At 37.6% G+C, this 16,830-nt stretch overlaps 1 protein-coding gene across 1 annotated transcript; it reads right to left on the bottom strand.

Moving 5' to 3' along the window:
• Positions 1 to 5,437: 5,437 nt before the first annotated feature.
• LOC139124828 (uncharacterized) lies at positions 5,438 to 9,366 on the bottom strand. The gene is made up of 5 exons (XM_070690941.1): positions 9,232 to 9,366; positions 8,375 to 8,450; positions 7,420 to 7,899; positions 6,522 to 6,863; positions 5,438 to 6,193 (listed from the first exon to the last, which is right to left on the bottom strand). The coding sequence occupies exons 2-5, from the start codon at positions 8,448 to 8,450 to the stop codon at positions 5,829 to 5,831; spliced, it is 1,263 nt and encodes a 420-aa protein (XP_070547042.1). The 5' UTR covers positions 9,232 to 9,366; the 3' UTR covers positions 5,438 to 5,828.
• Positions 9,367 to 16,830: the final 7,464 nt, after the last annotated feature.

The following is a 16,830-nucleotide window of genomic DNA, read 5'->3' as shown; positions in this document are numbered from 1 at the left end:
CTCCATCGAACAACAGTTTGGCTATAAGGACGCACGGAGAGTGGTACACTGGAATTTTAAGAACTCGCGAAGCGATTTTCTCCTGTCAATCAAAGTAAAGTAAGATGTAGAGATGATGTTCGACTTCTTTCAGAACAGATAAAAATAATAAATGTTAATAAGAGTCGACTATTAGGTAACGCAGCAGCAGCTAAGAGACAATCGAATTAGGAGGCGTCGCCACTTCCACGATACATCAGATTTTTAATCAGAATGCCGGTGTGTTTGCGTATAATAGTTGAATGGTAGTATGTGATTCCAGCGTTTACACGCAGAACGATAACCATTTAAATAGAGTGTATATGTAGTTTGTTGCACTTAAACGGGTGAAGTTAACATTCAAGATTACTTTACAATTATGGTAGAGTCTAGACAAGTAACTATAAGACTCGCGAATGTGTTGCCTTGGGCTTTACTGCGCGTCGACGTAATACGTAAAGGTCCAAGTCGGAGTACAGCATTGTCCAGGTGACCTGAGAAGGGTGTAAACCAAACACATTACAAAGTCGGTATAAATTACATGCAAGTATTGTTTATTGTTATTTCAAGAAGTTGTTGTTTAAAATATATTAATTTGATAAAAGTTCAGGGAAATATGAGCATGTTTAACAGAAAGCTGTTATTTTTACATTTATAGTTATGAAACAAAATGCGGAAGTTCCGATTTCCGTTTGCCATAACGTTTTTGGAACGATACATTGTCTACAGAGTTCATCGTCTGCGATATTTTAAAAGGTTACAATAGACATAAAACTTTAATGATCGGAAAATATGTAATGTCTATAGGAAGTAAGTCAGAGCTTTCTGTGGTATCGTCTTTACGGTCGCCACTGAGGGTGGTATACGTGGTCTGATGACAAAACAGCTCGTAAGCCTGAGAGGGATCGATCGCACACTTTTTGAGGGGACTTAAATGTTGGCAACAGCACGTAGTTGGCGTAACGCGAAGGATGGATATATTTTATCGTCCTTGGAAACTCTCCACGAGACAGAAACAGTGAAGACTATTTAGCAGCTCACAAGACAAGTGTGCCTTCAATTTTGTTATAGTTCTGCCTATGAAAGGTACTACGGCATTTTTTGAGGGTGCAACTTCTCATTACACCGGAAAACGAATTCGCTGGTCGCTGAAAGCCTGACATGTCATTACTTTACACCCATGGTTCATATAACTTGGCTGCATGGCTTTCGCATTGGCAATTTAGCCAAAGGACGTTGAAAAGATCACCAGGCACGGTCTAAAAGGCCAGGTTAGGACCCCAGCAATTGCTTGCTAGGTAAACTTACAATCGAATAAGCTGTAAATATTATGAGTTACTCTTCTGTCACCAGATCGGTAATCTAGGGCTACAGAATGAAACGTACATTTTTCGACAGATGGGTCACGACACACTATCGGAAATTCTCCCTGGGAAAACTAAGTTCCAATTCGGTACATGTGTACTATCGACAGTTCAAAATAAAAGGTTCAAATTAACAGTAATTTTCGATTAAATTGACGTTCAAAATTATACATTACGCAGCCCAATCTTGCACACTGCCCACAAAACAGTATTTCGATATTGCTTATTTAACATGTCTACAGTTTTGCTTTAATCATTAACAATGGTCAACAGTGCAGTGCTAGTTTTATCAACAATTTTCCATGGGGCGGAAAGAGAGTAAAAAGCACCACAAATAATTATGTGTAACTTTTTCCTATGGCAGTGCCTCCTGGCGAGAGGAAATTACCGGGAATGACAATGAATAGAACGAAGAAAACATGATACAGGAACCATATCCAGTATCCCCCCACGCCAACCCTGATGAATTTTAGCAACCTCTTCTCTAACACAGAAATTTTGCTAACCCACACTTAGAAACGATAAATATCAAGACATGTATTTGTAAAATTTACAAAAAATACAGCAATAGTACTGACCTTTTATATCCTGCTAGATTATCACCGGTTATCTCATAACGATTGAGAAAGGTGAAACCAGCAAAATGAAATGCAACATAAAATTTAAAGTCACAATAATATGTAGATGTAAAAGCTCACGCTATAACCAGTATCTAACCAAATAGTACTGTTTACTTCGGAAGGGTACATGACAAGGTTTTCACCAAGATATCTGAGAGGGCGGAATTGGAAAGTACACGGGGAAGAACAAGCATAAGGCTGAGTGAGGGGCAAAGTGTCAAAGGAGATTGTACCCTCTCTTGTGCGGAAAAAAAAAATTGAGAATTAATGTATGCAATGGTGCAGTCTGGTTTAGTATGAGAGGTTTTCAATTCGATTGTAATTTTACTGAGTAAAACTGTTAAAACACCATAAGGGGGGAGTGCGAGAGGGAGGGTGTCCCCACTCTCGCATCGAAAACTTTGAGAAATTGATGTGTGAAATCAATTCGTTTTGCACAAAAAATTGAACACCCCCTTCTTTGTCTCCACATTTTGAGCAACAACCCCCTTGTAGCTTTCAATATTTTTACTGACCCCTCACATTCCTCCTCCCCTAAGGCCGTACATAATTACGCCTCCCTAGGGTTGAACAAAACTGCTGAAGTGAAGGATTGTGTGAGGGTGGACCGCGGGGATGTCTAAAAATTCACCCTCCTAAAGGGAACCCGTGTCAAATTTTGGGGATTACACAAAAGGCATTATCTTGTAAGTAGTTGATAGTATACCCGTTGGTTTAGTAATGCTAAGGCTGGAAGATTTAGCCTTTGTGGTGAAATGTTTTGGTAAACAGATTATAAATTTGAACTTACTCTCTTTTCAAAAGATAGATGATGAAACACTTTTTTGGAATCTTAGTAACAATAATAACCAGATATCAGAAATGTGTCCCTAGATGTGCATTCAATACCAATACCAATGCCCCTACTTCACACTGACACATTCAATTTCATTTCTTGAAATGACTGGCAAGATTCTTTCCTCATGTAAGATTCATCACGTGCTACCTAGCATTTTTGAATATTCGTAAAGGGAAAGAAGAGTGACAGTGTCAAATCAATTGATGGTATGATTGAAGAGTAGAAATTAAGGTTACCGTAATTAAGTAGTTTTCTGTCCCAAAACTTACGTAAATATGTTGGACGTACATGCCAAACAGATGAAACAATGAAACTGGCACGAGAGACACTGCATGAAAACCCAATAATTCAGATAAATTCACATTAATGCGTTGCCTGTATTATGGTGTAATACACGTGAATTCACATGAATCCACATGAATACAGGCTTGCTGAATACAAAAATGGATTCTTGACTGTATTCATCTGTATATGCACTCTTCAGCTAAAATACAGGCAATAATCCATGTTAATACAGTAAATATTATAGGGTTTTCATGCAGTGAGAATTTGTACAGGAACGAAGTTAGAACAGTGGTTCTCCATTGTCTTGGTAGAATGCAAATTAAGTGGTCCATGGGTAAGTGGTAGATCGTATCGCTTTTTTGTTTGGGTCCGCATAGTAGACATGCCCTGGTATACCAACAGTGAATACAGGAACAAGAAATTACTGCTCATGATTATTGCAGCTCACTGTTCTGGAAACTGGAGAGTTTGCTTGAAGTTGTTTAAAGTTTACATAAAATTGTCCTGTGTACAGTTTCATGTTTGTTACTAAATTAGTTGTACGTGCGCAAAATTGGACACTGCTGCTTGATATGCGCACTTTGTTTTCAGTGTTCAATCAGTGGTTGTTGTTGCAGATTGTACTCTGAGCTTTTCTACGTCACAAATTATGTCAATCAAACCCAACTACATTATTCGAGAGAGAGGTATTTATTGCATTGTTATAATAGCATTGTCAATCCAAGCGAATTTTGTAACGTTATTCACAACAGCACTATTGATAATGTATCTAATTATCCAGGATTGTAGCCCCAGAGTAAGCACAACTATTAAGGTTTTTGTCTGTTAAAAGGAGTGGGCGTTTAAAAAGACGGAGAATTTCAAATGGCAAACTATGTATTTCGTGATGTGGTCCAGACCATGAAAGATATGGCAAATATATGCAATCATACAAATCACATATCAGCTGTGGTGACTTAAACAACTAACGATGTTGCCTGCGCTCTCAACTGCACACAACGTTGGCTTACAACAGAATGTCTGATTTGACCCAACGCTACAATTTGGGGAAGACGCCTCAAAGGTTTTACAAAATCATCGTTCTTTGTCGAAAGGCATGACATTGGATAACGATATGTTAAGCATTCTTCCGACGAGAAAGTTAAAAACCACTCCGGCGAAGCAGACAATAATCCTTGTCACGCATGGATGTATGTCACCAAAATATTAGATGAGATTAGTGCCAAAACACTTGTCTTAACATTATTTCGTTTTGATATAATTTTCAATTTGATTACGCTCTTAGTTTATTTTCTTATTTTCTCATTATAATCGTGTTCGTAATTTCATTTATAGTCTTCTCTGCATTTTCATCTAATTCTGTTTGTATCTTTAAAAATTGGGTCAGAAGATATTTTATATCAGTATAAAAATCTTCCTATCATATAGCTGATAATATCAAAAGTATTTTAGTAATTGCTGTTGTTTTTACGTGTTTTCCTTGTAGATTGAATGAGCAAAACACTAAAATCATAATATCAATTTATAAAATATTATTTATTTTTCATTTTTAAGTGCATACAATTGTATCTCAATTTTAATCTTCATTATTTAATAATTTAATAAATATAATGAGTAGTTCAGGTCTACTACTGAATATCAGAGCTAACAATGAACATAATAAAAAACAAAGTGGAAAATTGGAAAGCGAAATATTAGAATCTTGATAATAGTATTTATATATATATATATATATAATATATATATATATATATTATATATATATATATATATATATATATATATATATATATATATATATATATATATAATATATATATATATATATATATAATATGATATGTAAGTTTGGGCTAATTACTCGGACATTACTTTATTCCTAGCCTTTAACCTATAAAACAATCGGAAGGGCAAGTAAAAGTTTTACTTCGGAAAAAAAAGACTACAACGATTAAGATGCAATGCTCATTAAATACTAAATAAACAACAACAACTTCAAAACTTCAGACTACTAAGTTCAGGTTGTCAAATTATTGCACATGTCTACATTCAACTTTTAAAAAAATGTAATATCCCACAAATGATAGTCGACATATATTCTAGCAAATCATCCCCGCTTTCTCCTTTCCTCCCTACTAACTGTCTGTCTGTCTGTCTGTCTGTCTGTCTGTCTGTCTGTCCGTCCGTCAGTCAAACTATCTGTCTGTCTGTCTGTCTGTCTGTCTGTCTGTCTGTCTCTCTCTCTCTCTCTCTCTCTCTCTCTCTCTCTCCTCTCTCTCTCTCTCTCTCTCTCTCTCTCTCTCTCTCCTCTCTCTCTCTCTCTCTCTGACCATGACGTCCGTTGTACATGTTATTTCTATTAGTCTAATTAATCGCATTTTGTCGGAATTACTTTACCAGGGCCCATGTTTTTTGACGTTATGGACAGGATATGTAAACGACAGAAATGTTTGTCTCAAAAAGTCATCACCAAGCGATACATGTCGATTACTTTCTTGATGGCTTCCAGACGCGAGTTAAAAGAAGCGCTTTGATTCTGTAAATTTCCGTTTCATCTTTCCGACAATTTAGTAAAACTACCAAGTGTATCGTCTCTCTGACTTCCTTCAATATACATATCTTGCAATCGTGCTTAACGGTAATAGCACCACCAAAGGCCATGTAATTTAGTATTTTTATGCTGATTTAGATGGCTGTATTAAATCACATATACTGTATTTCCCACGCAGTAATTGGTGTCGGTATTGTATTCTCCACTTTGTTGACGTCGATAACGATCATGTGGTTTTGTTGTTCAGCATCAACTTTGTTCTTCTTTCTTTGGACACTGATGAATGTAAGACACAGGAAACACAAGAAGAGTAAGATGCCCGATACCAATAGAAAGCAGGCAACTCCGAGGAGAGCCCACAATGCCACGTTTCCCATTGAAAACTTTGCCGGGGTTTCCTGGTCGGGATCTTCGCTTGGGCAGACGACAGCACCAGCGCCACCATCGGCAACTTCGTCAAATGGTAGACATATAAGGTTGTTGCTGTCGTCGTCTTCGAATGTTGCGTTGTCAGAGGCTGCGAAAAAAATGATACATGGTATTTGATAAAACTTTGTACGACTGCTATTCTTCAGCAATGAAAATATGAAATTTGAATAGCACAAATTTACAGAACAAATAAAACATATATACAACTAGCGCAGCTAGGCCTCTACAGTTTTTGTTTTCAATTTGTACCCTTATTTATTCTCACATTGAGATTAAACGAGCAAATGCTGATGTAAGCATATGCGAACATCTCAGATTTTGAAATAAATGTATGAAATTCGTATTAGAAACCATTTGTTGGATGTCATAAAATTTAATTACATCTTCAATTAGAAAAAAACAGTAAAGATGCTAACCTTTCTTGAAGACGATGCAGAGGTAGTTGAAATCGCTACAGTGTAGCTGGGGTATAGTGACAGTAACTCTGACGTCACTGTATACAGTATCGCTCCAAGGTCCGATAGAATTCAACAAATTGGTTGAGTTGACATTGACGTCACCACAGTCGACCTTAAAGTCAGCGTCCATGCTGTTGTTGCTGGCAATGAAAGCGCTGAATCCAAGATTCTCGACACCACCAGGAACAGCAGTGCCTCCCGCATTGTGAAGTTCAATATCGAGCGTGATTTCGCTTGGTGTGTCATATACAAATGCTGGAAGCTCATCGTTGGCGATTTTCAACGTTACTGGTACAACGTCTGTAGGGATGAAACAATTGCCATGTTAAGGAATTGCTCCAAGGTATTCAATAGCTTTAACACTGTCCTATTAAATGTTTGAAATACTTTCAGTTGTATTCCATCTGCGTATGTCGTACGTTAAAATTATTATTACGATTATGATTATCATCTATCTATCTATCTATCTATCTATCTATCTATCTATCTATCTATCTATCTATCTATCTATCTATCTATCTATCTATCTATCTATCTATCTATCTATCTATCTATCTATCTATCTATCTATCTGTCTGTCTAATATATCTATTTATCTATTTATCTATCTATCTATCTATCTGTCTGTCTGTCTGTGTAATATATCTATCTATCTATCTATCTATCTATCTATCTATCTATCTATCTATCTATCTATCTATCTATCTATCTATCTATCTATCTCAAATGGTCTTTCTACGAATTTTTGTATCCTTTTCTGTCATCAAAATTTAAGCTCATCTTTGAATTCCTGTGTCTCGACACAGAGAACCTAATATCTCTTTAATTGATTGCCGACCAGTCAAGGCAAACTTACCTGACGGACAGTTTGTTGGTCCCACTGATTCGCTGAATAAACCATCGACAAATGGCAGGCAGAAGAAGTCATTGTCACTATTGTAGTCTGTGTAATTACCGATGTGTTCTATGACAACACAAAGGTGGCTATGTGTTTTGCATTTCTCGGCTGGGTAGTTGATCACAGCAGTTGGCCAATCAGGCACTTGGTAGGCTTGGTCACCACCAGCAACAATACCATTGGCTCGGCGCAAAACTACGTCATCGTTCAGAGAGAAAGAATCGACTTGAACTGGATCCAGCATCTTGTCCCCCTCCAATGCGGTGATGTACATACCCATGTCATAATGGAATTGACCATCACTGAGAGAGGGGAGATCATCTTGGCCATTGTTTCTGACTGTAATTGACATGACGTTGATTGACACATTCGTTCCCGTTTCAAAGGTCACCATAAAGGGCATTGGGTTGAAGATGGTATAGATTTCTAGTGACAAATCTGAAAAAAAATACATTGATAAGAGAAAATGATGTCACACAGGTCAAATAATCGGTATCGTTCAAGGTAAATAAGAAATTCATGTGCTCCAAATAACTAACAGAAAATGACAATAAAAATAGTATCATCTTGGGCCACCTGGTACCACCGTTGCAAAGTGGATTGAATAGGTGTCTGAATAGGTAAGCTGCGCGTCAAGATTATCAAAAGTCACAAATGAAGATTATGTCAACAAAATTACTAGATTACTGATGTGATATTAAACCAGGAATGTTGTCATTTATCATTTGATGAACAGTCGTGTTTTCTTCTGATATCAGATCTCCGTGTCGACTACAGAACTTATTGAATAATCTTCCTAACATTCTTTCTGTGAGGAAAAGTAGAAGCATCGTACTGAAAAGCTAAATTATTCAAAGCTTTTGAAAAGTTAACATACAAATATTAGTACGTTATAGTAACAAACAAATCTTACCTGCATCAGTTGCAGACGATACTATAACACAGCCGATTAGTACTAGTAACTGACAACGTAGACTTGGGGAAGACATCTGGGGATAATAGGAATGACAAAATATGTCAGTACCATTCCATACATATGGCAATTTTGTCCTGAACAGCCCATTGCAAACACAAGGGAAAAGATCTAGAATATTGTTACTAGCGTACAGAGATTAATGGCATATTTCATGCAATGAACGACACTGGTGACGCTAATATTTACTGGCTCATGTTCGCCCTCACTAGTCTACCGATTAAAGGGTATGTTCTTGCTAATCAGAGCGTTATTTCTGACCGATGATCACACATTCCATATACAGTTTACTAGAAATTTGATGCTACACAGAAGTCAAGAGTTTAAGGCGATAAGCGATGAATTTGTTCTGTGTATCTCCTCATAACAACTGGTTTTTGACGCATTTAATTGCAAAATCGATATTGTCTTTCATTGCCTCAGTCTGAGCATCGCACTTCTCACTGCATTTGTTGCCCTCGTTCATCAACTTATCGATGTCAACATATTCAGTTGCATAGGAAATTGATATTTTTCGTAACAATTACATAAATCCGTATCTTTAAATGTTGAGGGTAAACTTTTCAAATTTAAACTGTGTAATTATAGTTCAGTTCCTTTTTATATTTTTTAAAACACTTAAAACTTTTATTCTATAATAAATACAAACTCTTCGCCCAACCAATTGTTCAACTGTCTCAAAAACCAGAAAATCATTATAAACGAACGTGTATGGGTAGCGAAGTGTTTAATTGGCTTACAGCACTTACTTCAACTCTGTTTGAAGATATGAAGCTTACTATGTTAAAAATACTCACCTTTATAAACCAAGGTAATCAACTGCTCGCGGGCCAGATGAATATGGACGACTGAATTAAACGAAAAATGGGTTATGTCCCTCTTCTAAAGGCTGGGTAGAGTTTCTCTGCGAACTTGTAGTTGTTGTGGTGCCAATCCGTATTCTGACAGTAATGCGTTGGACAGCACTTTATGAAGAATTCGTGCTGTCATAAACGCCTCACTTTGAGACACATTAATCGATATTGGTGGAGGTGAACTTGAGTGACGTTGTAAACATTTGATAATACGTCACTATCAATATCCTGTCCTTGCCATTCAGAGGTAAAAATTACGTCAACACGTTCATGGTCGAGTTTTGACAATGTCAAGAGCAGGTCATGTAATGTCTTGAATGGTGCAGTTTACGACCTTTTTACGAGTAATCCATTGCTTTATCAACCACGTCATCTGAGCTAATAATATAACAACATTATACCGTAGGACATACTTTCGTTGTCACGGTCAAATATCGTAGTTGCATAATACATTCTCCGGAATTGCGTTGTTTACGTGTTTTCCTGTTTTACGAGTGTTGTGTAGTTTTACCCACAACAAGTGTATTCGACTGCTGTAGTCACTATTTGAACAAAATTTGCGCACAACAGTGACACGAAAAACAACTGTTTTGTGATTACAGTTACAGTGAATGGTGTGACTTTAGGGTCTATTACGGGTGAAACCGAGACTCTTTCCTCGTTGACAATCGCAGTTTACGATTGCCATACGTTGACGCTGTCTAAATTTTCGATGCACGTGCAGCCTAGGGTACCTCACCTAAGTTTCACTTGATTTAAATAGTTCCCCTGAAAACTACCCCCCCTCCCTGCGGTCGCTTGGCTTTTCTTCACCCTACCTTCTTCGCAAAAGCCTACCACTAACGCGAAGCCTCAGCCTGCCGAAGATAATTCCTTCAGCAATTTACTCTGTTTTGGCAATCATATGCCCACAGACGTACAGCAAGTCTAGTTCCTCTTTTGAATGCCAAATACTCCGAAGACTTTTATATATTAACGCAGAAAATTTGCTTACTGTTCTTAGTTGTACAGTAACATTATCGGGGCAGAGCAAGGAATCTATAAACCAGTCATTTCTTGGGAAACAAGTTATCTAACATAAATAAGAAAAAAGATATACTGTAGAATGTGCCTAACAAGAATAAATTAGCGTGATTTATAAGGACAGGCAATATATGAAGCTTGTAGTAGGTATTATCCCAGTCGTTAGACTGTATTCGAAGGATCTACTTGTTAAGTGTCCCGATGTGCCGTATTGTGATATACTAAGAGGTTTCTACGATTCGTTCAGCTGTGAAATCTTTTGACCCTTCCCACCACTCGATTTGTAAAAGCCCACAAAAATATCACGGATCGTGAGTGTTTTAATTGTCATCAGACGGCTACTTACGAGTCGAAGGATATATGGAATGGGTTTGAATGACTGGTGTCTAATGAGTCGTGTGATCTTTGATTGTACAATGGCGTTCTTTACGGTGTTTGCTATGAGGAGACTGGCAGTTGCCCAACCCAGATTTGAATTAATCATCCCACGAACAACAGTTTGCCAAAAAGGACATACGAAGACTACAAACTAGGACTTCAAGAACTTGCCAGCGATTTTCTCCTATCAAGCAATGTAAAACAAGATGTGGAAAAGGCATTCGACTTCCTACAGAACAAAGGCGACTATTAGCTAACGCAGCAGCAACTAAAAGTGACAATCGAAGGTGGAAGAGTCGCCACTCCACTGTACATCTGATTTTTTATGAGACTGCCGTGTGCATGCGTATAATAGTTGAATGTTATGTGATTCTATCCTTTAGGCCTACACGCAGAACGAAAACCATTTTTTCAAACAGAGTGCATATGCAGTTTGTGGAACTTACATGGGTATAGGTAACATTCAAGATTACTTCAAATTTATGGTGGCGTCTAGATAAGTAACTACGAGAATAGCAAATGTGTTGCCTTGGACTTCACGACGCGTTGACGTATTACGCCAAGTCGGAATAAAGCATTGTCCTAGTGACCTGGAAAGGGTGTAAACGCCAACACATTAAAAAGTCAGTATAAATTACGTGCCCGTCTTTATTATTATGTCAAGAAGTTGCCGTTCTTAAAAAAATTTAAATTGATCAAAGTTCATGGGTATATTAACAGCGTCCTATTACTTTTAACTTTTTAGTTATAAAACAAATTGCGAAAATTACCATTTCCGTTCGCAATAACGTTTTAGGAACGATAAATGTCTACAGAGTTCATCATCTACGATATTTGAAAAGGGTACAATGGCCATAAAACTTTATTGTTCGGAAAATATGTAATTGCTGTATGTAGGAAGCAAGTCTGAGCTTTCTGTGGTGTCTTCTTCATGGCCGCCAATGATGTCGGTAGATGTGACCTGATGACAAAACAGCTCGTAAACCGGAGAGTGATCGATCGCACACTTTCTGCGGGGACGTGAATGTTTGCAACCTCACGTAGCTGGCGTGACGCGAAGAATCGATATATTTTGTCGTCCTCGGAAAGTCAGAAACAGTGAAAACATTTTTAGCACTTCAAAAGACAGGCGTGCCTCCAATTACTACGGGAATTTGTAGGAATACGACATCTTATTACACCGGGAAACGAAGTCGCTGGTGCCATAATTTTACACCCATCATGTGGTACAAGTAGCCGTATTGGTTTCACATTGGCACCTTAGCAAAGGGAAGTTGTAAAGCTCACCAGGCCGGGTCTAACAGACCAGGTTAGGGCCCGGTTTTGCTTACGTGTAGTCTACTATTGAATACTCTGTACACATTACCAATTACTTGTCTGTCGCCAAACGTTAGTCTAGACTACAGAGTGACCCATACTTTAGTGAAACGTACAATTTTGACAGATGGGTGACGACACACACTGTAGGGAATGTCCCTGGTGACATTAAGCTCCAGTTGGGTAGTAGTTTACCATCTACGGTTTAAATTACAAAGATTAAGTAAAAACTAGAAAGCATTTGCAAGCAAAAGCGAAGTTCCAGAGACCAGAGCAGCGGAAGAAACAAGAGAATGTGTGACAAAGATAGGTGCAGAATGAAAGAGTGCTTTGGATTCAGGGCTGATAGCAGTAAACACCATAATACAACTAAAAGCAAGGCAGTCAGATTACAAATGCCTACATGTATGGTAAAACGCAACAGATACATACGGGGCGACAACGCACGGAAATGTTTATCAGACGACATTCTCGCGAGCCAGAGCAATAATTTTCGCTCCGCTGACCTACGTAAAAATCAATCGCTTGACGGGTAGCGCTGAGTTGTTGCCGTAAAAGGGGTGTCATTTACAACGATGAGAAGGAAACATCGGACCTAGGCCGTTGAAATTGAGCCACATGCATTTTCATTTGATTAAAAGCACAGACTAAAACAATTTTCATTGCTATGTCGCTGTTTTCACAAGATACTGACCATTTGATCTTGGAAAGTTGAGTTGCTTTTACGTGCAGCCAACGCATGCCGGTGCATGACAGACAGTACGTTCACTAATATGCCTAGCTCTGCATGGCAGGGCTGTGTGTTACCGGCGTTAAACGGCCTCCCACCACAGCCCCGCAGATTGATGTAGGAAAAACCGCTGGTGGCTCCTCAGAAATACGGCGGGCAGTTTCTCCGCCAAAACAGCCGATTTTGAGTCCAAATTTTGCATTGATCATCGTTTTCGAGCACAGCCACTTCGCCTAGGTACACGATGTGCCCAGCCGCGCTTGTAAACTTAGGGAAAGGCTAATTTTCTCTCTCTGTGCGAGCGAGGCGATTGATACGCCGCCATGTTGTCTCATGAGCATTCGGGCGAAACAGTATAGCGCCACGTACGGCGAGTATTTCGAGAAAAATAAAATCAAAAAGCAACAAAAAACAAAGCGAAAGAAAGCTAGAATTATTAATAACTGAACGCAATATGATAGTTGAGCAATGCCAAATAAAAAATAAATAAATAAACAAACAAGAAATGCCCGTAAAACCCGTCCGAGCTGAGCGATGACGTCATAAGCGTGTCGCATTGCATTCTGGGTCATTACGGTAAAATTTGTGTATGGCATGTTCTATGGTAGTAAAACCGGAAATAGAGAAAGAAAGAAAGAAAGAAAGAAAGAAAGAAAGAAAGAAAGAAAGAAGGAAAGTGAGCAAAAACTAACAGTTCCAGAGCTGGTCTCTGGAACTAATTAACGGTAGTTTTCCACTAAACTGACGGTCAAATATATACATTACTCAGCCCAATATTGCATACCGCCAACAAGACAATATCTCGCACTTGTACATTTAGCATCAAACGTTTTGCTTAAATCATAAAAGGAAGTCTACAGTCACTGTGTTAATTTCATCAACATTCTTTGCTTTTTGAAAGTCTACATTAGGCGGGTGGGGTGAAAAAGACAAAAAATAATTATGAGCAACTTTTCCTATGGCAGTGTTTCCTGGGGAGGGGAAGTTACCGGGATGACAATGGAGAGAACATTGTTCCTAGGAAGAAAACACTCTGTAGTCAGGTGGCTTAACAAAAATATCGTTACACGGATGACAAAAGTGCCAAATTTGCTACAGAGGTTTGCATATATGTGTAGATCAAAATTAGCTATTGCTCCAAAAATTTGGGTCACCGGAAAGGCTCGATGACGTCATAAATTCAAAATGGCCGCCGTTATATTGCTTAAAATGGTAAAATACTGCTAATTCGGGCAGTTTTCAATATTATTTTGAATAAACTGACACAAACATCCCAAATTACAAATACAACATAAAATTGATGCAAATAAATTATTGTGATGACGTCATAAAGCCAAAATGGCCGACCAAATTCAAAATATCCCCATAATACCGTGTGATAATGTTCAATTACTGTTGATGAAGCCTGTGTCCAGCATTTTAGTGCCTGAACTGAAATTAACACCCAAAATTACAGACAAAACATATAATTGATGCAAATTAATTATTGTGATGACGTCATAAAACAAAATGTCAACTCCAAATTACAAAATAGCCTATTATGAAGTTTACTATGCTTAGTACAATAGCCCATTTATGTGACGAAATAATAAGTTTCAAGGTAATGTACAATTTGTGTTGATGATCCGTAAACTCAAAATAAATGATAAATGTACAAAAACTTAGCCAATAAGCTCAACACAAGTTGCAAACTATTATGAAATTATTGAGTATTTAACAAAAGTGAATCATTGTAAAGGAAATGAGGGCAACTTTACATATCGGTTCTACGTTTGAAAGTGTTACGATATAGTGAGTAGATCAATAGTAGTGTGATTTCATGATAACGAAAAACATGGCGAGAAACCGGTGAATAAATCATGCCTTGACCCTGGTCATGTGACCTTGGCCCCCGAAAGAGGTTTTATGTTTGTGATTTTGGTCTTTTGCTTCCTTTGTTTGAGAAGCCTTTTTCGTTTGTTGAATTTTCTGTTTTTTTCATGTCTCGATGTGTGATGACAGACACATAGTTTTGTGCTACAGTAGTTCTCTTTTTGGAGGATGTGCTGGCTTAAAAAAGACCGTTTCCTCAGGGTTTTATGAACAAAGAGAAGACTATTTTGACTTTTGAAGCTAGGTTACCTTGCTTTTTCGCAGCTTTCGTGATTTTTATGAAAGCATCTTTGCCTTTCGTTTTTGGTATCGTTTTGCTGTTTGGAAACATAAAACGTAAAAAACGCCAGGAAGAACATATTATAAACAGAAAATCGAAGATTAAACAAAAGCAAGAACTCAGAAAGATTCTCAGATTCATAAAAAATCTTGCAAATCAAAGCATCAAGCAAAAGCTTGAAATTTATTTCCATTCCGAATTGCCTATACAGAAAAATTGTCCTATCAGATATCAACAAATCTATTCGCATCATAAGATTTTGCAATATCATGAGAAACAAACGATCAATTCATCAATCAGACAACTGTTATAAGATAAATCCAATGTCGACACTACTAACAGCGGAAAACCCAAAATTGTAAAACTGTCTCGAAGCAACTTAGTTCGATAGAGAAAATTCCATTTGCAACCCACATCAGAAAGAACACAACTCTAACAGAAAAGACTGATCTGAACAATCTGTCTAAAAACAAATAAATCACAATAAAACCCATCAATAAAGTAAGAGACATAGCAATTGTTAATACGACAATTGACATTAAAGAAAGTTATAGACAGCTGCGAAATGTACACTATTACTGTACATTAAGGCAACACTTCAAGTTGGCGACATTAACTATACGGTGGAAATTGTATATGATATCGTTTATCTGCGACAAGAAGATCATTGACGAGGTGATTTACAGTTTCCCCATTCCCATAAGTAGAATAATTTGTACAACACGATGGTATCTCCTGCCAAAAATACACAAAACCCAAGCAGAAGGAACAATCATCATCCAACGTCTCAATAGATATGGCTGCTCGAGCCCAATAAACCAAATCTCGGAATTTCTAGACTTTGTCATAAAACAAATCATGCAAAGGCGACTTACATATGTTAGGGACCCAAAAACTTCATTAACTGGTTAGAATCAATAAAAATACAAGCAAACTCTATTCTTGTAACATTAGAAGTGTTATCAATGTAGAAAAACATGCCAAAACTGAAGCCATATATGCAGCGATCGTAGCGTTGGACTCTAAAACATTACCAGCCAACTGATACGATACAAAAATCCCCTCAACGTTTAAAAGGTAACATTTTCATGATTTACTCAGGAACAGAACATAAACTCATAACATTCAGAACATTTGTCGGAGAGTGCAACACCCTGTACCCTACGTTCAACTTGGGAATTCATAATTGAACTTTTCATCGACAAAATCTAACACCTAGACCTTGTGGTCTTCAAATGTCAGACACGCAATCGAGAGAGATGGCTCGATTGTAAAACCCATACAAAACCATCTGACAATATTTATCTGCCACCAACCTTCAAATGCTTCATTGAAGGTGAATTACTCAGCTATGTTCGCACATGCAACAACAATACGGACTTCATAAAAAAGGTCAATTTCTCAACGCAAAAACTTCAACAACGAGATAACAAAAAGAAAGACATAGCTTGTATCAAAAAGAAGTTAATGTAACAAAACGTCAGCCATCCTCCATCAACAAAACTAAGTAATGATGTAACAAAAACCTTGTCAGCACAACCTCATCATAACCAGCCTAATCAAACTATTTGATAAGAAACTGGAAAATAATGAAGGACGATTATACGCTGGCCATGGTTTTCCAGAAAACCTATAATAACGTATAAAAGAAAGAAAAACATACAAGATATCCTCCTTCAAGCAAAATTCAAACACAAGGAGAGTACAAATGAACGGTCTGAGCAACAATTCACGCAACAATCAGACTACAACATAATGATCTTAGCATCTCTCTTTGATGGCTACCATCAAACTAAGCATGTTGGAATACAAGACCATTCAAGTGACTAAAGAAGGGACCTCACTTTGGCCGGAAATGCCGCTAGGAGGAATCACCAACATAAAAGCTTTTTTCTGGGACTAAGGTCACATTATGAGGGTCAAAACACTATCGATTCATTGG

The sequence above is a fragment of the Ptychodera flava genome (genome assembly GCF_041260155.1).
Source record: "Ptychodera flava strain L36383 chromosome 23 unlocalized genomic scaffold, AS_Pfla_20210202 Scaffold_24__1_contigs__length_23054250_pilon, whole genome shotgun sequence".
Classification (NCBI taxonomy): domain Eukaryota; kingdom Metazoa; phylum Hemichordata; class Enteropneusta; family Ptychoderidae; genus Ptychodera; species Ptychodera flava.
This window is presented reverse-complemented; position numbering and strand designations above follow the sequence as displayed.